Source organism: Anas acuta, chromosome 3, assembly GCF_963932015.1.
Source record: "Anas acuta chromosome 3, bAnaAcu1.1, whole genome shotgun sequence".
Classification (NCBI taxonomy): domain Eukaryota; kingdom Metazoa; phylum Chordata; class Aves; order Anseriformes; family Anatidae; genus Anas; species Anas acuta.
In genome coordinates, this window is record NC_088981.1 from 67,515,961 (window position 1) to 67,522,916 (window position 6,956).

A 6,956-nucleotide genomic window follows, 5' to 3' on the forward strand; every position below is an offset into this window, starting at 1 on the left:
AATTTAAAGTTTTTTGAAAGTTACTTAAAAAGAATAAAACTATTTAACTAGCCTTATTTTATGTAGAATGGTACAGGCACAGTAAGTTTAAACATATTTTTGTTTGTTTGTTTAATAAACAGAGATCAATAAACATTGAAACTACAATTTAATGAACAACACTAAGAAAAGCTCAGAACCTGTGTTGGTTTGGAGCAATACATAGCACTTTTGTATTTGTGACTCCCCAAACAAGGGCAGAGGTTTCCTAAAATTACCTAATTCATACCTTGACATCAGCAATACCCTACAGCATTATTTTGACTTCTCTACGTTTTTTACATCAATACACCACACTTTTTTTTTTTTAATTATTATTATTTTATTTCCTTAAGAAGGAGCATTCTAAATTAAAAATAATAAAAAAAAAAGTCAAACTGGGGACAATTCAGCAGTCTTGGTATGAGGGCACTGATGGGACAGTGGATGTAAGGGATGTTGTTCCAACTGTTCTCCACAGTTTTACACTAACTTTGTCATGGCCTAAAGCATGATGTCAGAACCTGAATCAGCAAAATATTTTGCCATAGGTGATGCATAAATATCTATTCCCACAGCCTAATATTCCACAGTTGAAATATACAAATCTACTGGATACATTATACATGAAATTCCTACACTACAGACTGTGTACTGATTAGAGCTTTTAAAAATTATCCATAACAAAGTGCAAATATATAATTTCTTTTAAATTTAAGAAGATATTTTTTTCTGGTGTCTTGAATTAAATCACTATTGTTATCAAGAGAACAGATTGAAAATTGTCATATTTGCGAAAGGCAAATCAGTTAAATAGCACATTATTTATAGAAAGATGAACGGCTGTAACAATATGTTATATGATTTTTTTATACATATATGTACATATATAACATCTTGACACGTTATTTGCAACCAATGCAAGGCTCTTTGAAAATGATGATGTTTTAGAAGCTTAATCAGTTTAGTTTTAGTAACTATGCCTGCAGTAATGTTTTAAATTCAAACACTGTATCAGTTTCATCAGGTGCATGAAAGTTAACACTAACAGTTTTACATCTGAATATCTCCTCTACCAATTACTACACATTAAGGAGGCATGGAAATGTATTTAATTCCTAGAATGTATTCTGTAAGTGGATACACAGATAGTTGTGCCTTACTTTGAATGGCCTCTTGTTCCAAGCCGCCTTGTGGTAAGGAGAGGGAATTTCTGGCGAATGGTCTAAAGAGAAAATAACAGTATTAATTTCTCACAATGGTACACTTTTTTTTTTTTTAAAAAAAAAAAAAAAAAGCAAACTCTTCATGGAAGAAACTGGAGGATAAATATGCAATCTACTGTATTTCATGAATAAGTATTTGTGACATGTAAGCCACAACATAAACAATTAAGCATGTTTTACACTGCAGGGGTCCTTCCATCCTCGTCCATCTCACTGTATGCCCCCAGTCTTCCCACCCTTTTTGTGTGTTCTTCCTTTCAATTTTCCCTTTTACAATGTGAAGTCTAGTTTTCTTCACTGTGATCCTACCCCATTCAGGTCCCTGAAGTACAACTGTGTCTTTCACTTCAGGGATCTAAACAGAAGTGAGGGAAAGATTTGGCTGCTAGGTATTCCATTTTGAAAGTCAAACAGCTAGAAATAAAGTGATTTATGTTTTGAAAATTGTGATCTGAAGATTAAGGCAAGCAAATATTTACCCTGTGGGCAATTCTATCTCCTTCACTATCAAAAGGCTGCACAGGCTTAAACATACTTATCCGCTCTGAAACCCTATGAAATTTTGGTTATGCTCCATGTTGCATATATAAAAAAAAATCATGTTTTGTGATTTAATCCAAATCAAGCAAACTGTTCGGTCAGTGGACTCCTGAGATTGAGATTAGTGTCCTAAAAATATTTCACTCTTCCTGTAAATGATGCTTAAGGGAAACGGTTTATTAAGTAAAAAAACTAATTCAGTAATAGAGGTAGAACTAACACCTTGATCTAAAAGCTAGATCATGGTCAAAACAATGTTTAAATGGAAAGCTACAGTCTTCCTCATTTATACTGAAACTATGTAATGAAAATTAGACATATACTTTCTCAGTATATCAAATTTGAGAGGAAAAAGTAAGTTCATTTTATTAACTGGATTTTACATCCATTATTATTATTTAATTAAATTAATGCATTTTGCTATCTATGAACAATGAACAGATCAGGAGTGTTTAAAAAAAGATGATCCTTGAAACATTTTTGGTTTCCTGTTTCACTAACTACTCAGGGTTTAATTTGAAGAGTTCACATCTCCCTTTCATTAAATGATTTCAGGATTAATTGTAGGGAAGGGTAGAAAAGAGGATGAATCAACAATTTTTTATTCAGGAGCTCTTTGTGTTATTAATTTTTATTCCTCTTCTTATATTGCTTATTGTGTCACTTCTCACTTTACACTCCCTTTAGTATAATTAAAAGTGTCTTCCATATCAGATTGGTTTTTGTGGAATGAGCCCTATTAATGTCACCATTAAAAAGAAAAAAAAAAGAAAAAGAGAGAGAGAGAGAGAAATCAAAGGGAACTTCAGTTCCATTCCCCTAAAGCTGTTGTCATGAAATCCTTCCATATGTTATAGTAGTGATTAATTTGACTCCATCTGCATTAGCAGTAGGAAAAAAAAATAATAATTTAACAGGTGTACCTGACACAGGTGTACCAAACTATTTGTTTTAGAATCTCTGAGAATTAGTCTAATGAATTATGAAGACTTTTACTCTTTACCTTTCCAAAAGTTGCAGCACAAGCAGGTTCTAGCTTCTCTTTTCTGCAGAAGTCTAAATAATGTGCATAAAGGATGCATCTTGGTAAACAAACTCCTTCACAGACAATATAGTTTTCTTCCAGCCTGTATAGAGAAAGAAACTGCGAGAGTAAAAAGCAACATATCATGTCTCTCCAATTTACTTTCCTTCTGTTTTTATGGCACTGCCCTCCTTTTCATTTTACTGAAGATATCCATGACAGCACACAGATGAGTTTCTAATGAACAAGACAGGCACAAGAGACTGACTCCACATTTCATGCTTAGGGAAGTTGCAGAACATGGAAAACATGGGGTTTTCAAACATATTACAAACATATAACATATATATTATTCAAACATAAGGTCCCTTATTCTTAATGAGCCTTTTTCAAAGTCTACACACTTTTGCTTTAAATAATTTTGATTTAAATGACTACCACCTCAGAGGCAGCCTTGCTCTGAAAATATGAGTACTAACTATGCTGTGAAAAAAATGGGTTTAAGGCTGTCCTCTGATCAGAGCAGGGGCTTGAACTTGCACATTCTCTATCTTTAATACCTAGAGTTATGTCTCTTTTCTTCCTACTTTTGCTTTTTAGTTTCCTCACTGGACCTGGCGCTATTTCTTGACCAAACCATACTGAAAATAAAAGATCTGACATTTTCTGGAGGGTGTGCACTTTTACACATCAATTTACAGAAGCCAAGTGCTTAGGCGAAGGTCATCAAAGTCTAATCTTAAAAACAAGTAAAAATTGTCTGTCTTCCCTTTAACTGAACTCTTGGTAACAGCTAGGTATTCCACTCTTGTCTATTTCTTTTCTTTATCAGTCTCCATTATCTGCTACTCCCAGAATGATTTGTAATAAATTTGTTTCTTTTCAAATTACAACAATATATATGAAAATACTATATAATAAACACTGCATGCCAAATAATTTTGCACTGACTCACAAGACTCAAATCCTTACAATTTAATGTCTGCTCTAAGAAGTCAGATGTAGACTAAATTAAAAATTTGCGCTATCTGGATTATTCTTGTTTGTTTTTCAGATGGAAGGAAAACTCTAAATTTACATCTGTACTTGGTAACCAAGTTCCCATTTATTCCATTATTAGCTCCCTAACTTCAGACATTTCAGACAATTCAGACAATTCATACAGGTAAAGACCTGTATGAATTGAAGTCTGCAGAATTTGACCTCCTACTTGTTTAATTTTTGCCCAGATAAAATAAAGGTAGGGTGTCTGTGGGTGGTAGAATATAATGTAAAAATATATATAGTGAGATGATGGAAGTCGAACAGCCATGGACATACAAGTTAATTAAAGCATCCATTTGCAAATGGGAAGCCTGAGGTAACTTTTCATTTCTGCATTTTTCAAGACCTTTGGGCTTATCCTTTCTGGGAAGAAGGAATAACCCGATTTTACGGGAACAAAATAACGTATAATCGGCTGTCCATGTGTTGATTACTACCGTGTTCCCGCACACCCGGGACGAGAAGCTTTGTAAGCTCCTGCCAGGTCTCTGCTGGATGCTTGCACCGTCGGTTCAGGCGCAGTAAGCCGATACTTGGTGATTTTTCTCTTGCATAAATTCGGTCTTTCCCGCTTTTTCCCAGCCAGTGCGGGTGTGACAGAGATCTCTGTTAACGGATAAACTTCTGGTAATTAAAAATAAAATAAAATAATCGGAATTTAGGGGGAAGGAGGAGCTGCTTTGTACCGGGGCTGATGGCAGTGAGCCCAGGAAGCCCCCAGCCCCCTGTCAGAGGCAGCCCCGCGCCCGGCCGGCCCTACCACTGCAGGGTGAGCTGCGTCTGCTTCTTCTTGTCCTTCATCATCTGCGCCACGCTCCTCTTCGCCGCCGGGCTGCCTCCCGCACCTTTCAGCTTGCCGTCGCGGCCGTCCCCATCCTCGTCGTCCTCCGAGAGGCTGTCGCTGCCCGCACGGAGCTCTGCGAGCCGGGGAAGGGAAGAAGCGGAGATGCCCGGGGGCATGGTGGAGGGGGGGGGCTCCGTTAGGGCCGCTACCTCCCCGCGGCTCCCGTTTAACGGCGCCCTCCCCACGGGCCCCTTACCTGACTTGATGGCCGATGGCTCCGGGAGCCCCCTCTCGGCGCCCGCCCCGTCCCGGGCGCAGGGCAGCAAGCCGGCGGCCAGCAGCTCGGCGTAGCGCTCGTCCTGCCCGGCCGGGAGGCGCAGGAAGGCTCCCTCCTCCTCGGCTCCCTCGGCCATGCTCCTCACCGGCACCTGCCGCGCCCCATGGGCTCCTCAGCGGCTCTCCGGGAGCCTGAGGGGAGGCGAGGAGGGGCAGGCGTGCCCCCGGGCCGGCCCTCCCTCCTCACGGCAGCCGGGGGAGGTCGGTGCCGAGGGGACGGGGCTCGGCCGAGGTGCGGGGAGGCTCGGGGGGGCTTAATGATTAACTGCCGGCGGCCTGAGGGAGCGGCGCCCCGCCGCCATCTCCTCCCAGGGCGGCCCCGGGGGGCTCTGCTCATCCCCAGCCTGTGAGGGTCGAGGAGGAGGCACCCCCCCGGCACCTGCTCCTTAAGTCGCCGTGGTTCTTTATTGCCTGGTTTAACTGTTGGTGCTGGAACAGCACGTCTTGGGTTTGTGCAAATAAATCGTGCCGGTGTTTTTCAGTATTTTTTTCAGTATGTTTTTCACCCGGAGAGGTGGCCAGGGACCATAACAGAAAGATGGAACAGCTTCTACACGACAGCTGTCAGCTGGATGCAAAATTAGCATCACCACTGCAGCATCCCCTGTTTTAGTACGTCCTCGTCAGAGCAAAATCCCGGGCCCTGTGCTCTTTTCTATAAAAAGGCTGGGAGATTCCAGCATGGCTTGTGGTGGTGACCAGCCCTGGGGTGTGCTGCCAGATGAATGTCAGAGGCTCTTTCAGCCCTGAGGTAGTGCTGGGCTGTCACAGGCACGAGGCTTGCAAGGAGCTGTTCTCCCATCTCCACTCTTCCATAACGCCTCAGCTCATCGGTCCCACCAATGGTACAAAGCGATCGAATATTATCATTTCCACTCCTGCACAGATACATCAGCAGACCAGATATCACCTATCGAATCGATATTTAACAAAACCACAGTTGTGCCCATATCTGCCAAAGGCCTCAAACGGCTTCACAAGGATGAGTGACAGGCTTCTGAAATGACAAACACCTGTGGGATAGTCCCAGAGTCAAAAATGACATTTAACACGAACTTTCTGCTGTTGCCATTTACTCCTCTGCCCATACCTATGTAAAATACACTTCCTTCCTTACTGGTTGCTCTATTTAAACATTTCTTCACATTTATCACGTCTCCTTCTTACTTCATATGTGATGCTATATTGACATTGTCCATATGGCTATGCCTGCACAAAATTCTGCCTGTGCATCAATTCTCAGCATAACTCTTTGAGACAGTTCAGCCTCTGGTTTTGATAGCTTTGTTTTGAAGTTGCAGCAAAATCACATTTGGCCCTTTAACTTCTCTGCGATTTTTGGCTGACCTGACTACTTTAGAGCCTGGCCCTTGAAGAGCGGTATTTCTACAGTATAATAAAACGTCCCAGCTACTAACTGTTGTGATGAATCTACACAATTCTATGTCTTCCTGGTAATATAGAACTAAATGTATCATTTACTGTGTAAGAGCAGGATTCTCTCTCACTGTTTCTTCAGAACATCTTTGATGACACTAACAAATTCCAGCCATCACCACACAGGGATTAACTGTGTGAGGGGTCTGGTCCAGGGACCAGCTAGTTTGCACCCCGGGGCAGCGACCATTTATAGTCCCTTCCTGCTGTTACTGAGGGCCAGAAACTGTTTTAATTAGCTTTACCTAAAATTGATGATTTAAGAGCCATTTTGGTAAATAGATGTTCTCATTGGATTTAGTAACTTTTTCTGGCTCATACAAACACTCCTCTACTTGTTCTTTCAAAGCCAGTGCATGATTGTTGTGTGGTGTTATCTGCTTTGTATGAAACCAAGCATATGTTTGCAGCAGTAAAGAAAAAAAAAAAAAAAAAGTAAGGCAGTGCTCCTAAGTAAACATGTAATGTTTAAAGCCTGCATGAGAAAAGTACATCATCCACTGCCAATATGTAAGGAAAAGTATCTGCTCTGTATTTAATAGAAATA

The 6,956-nt window shown here is 40.8% G+C and overlaps 1 protein-coding gene across 1 annotated transcript in view; it reads right to left on the reverse strand.

Annotated features, from left to right (window-relative positions):
• Positions 1-5,165, reverse strand: part of RFX6 (regulatory factor X6) — a 37,073-nt gene extending 31,908 nt beyond the window's left edge. The window contains exons 1-4 of the mRNA XM_068677641.1: positions 4,893-5,165; positions 4,613-4,769; positions 2,788-2,911; positions 1,182-1,243 (exon numbers count right to left, since the gene is read on the reverse strand). Coding sequence (XP_068533742.1) covers positions 1,182-1,243; positions 2,788-2,911; positions 4,613-4,769; positions 4,893-5,049 — 500 coding nt within the window. The 5' untranslated portion in view covers positions 5,050-5,165. The remainder of the gene's footprint in view (positions 1-1,181; positions 1,244-2,787; positions 2,912-4,612; positions 4,770-4,892) is intronic.
• Between the last annotated feature and the right edge of the window lie 1,791 nt (positions 5,166-6,956).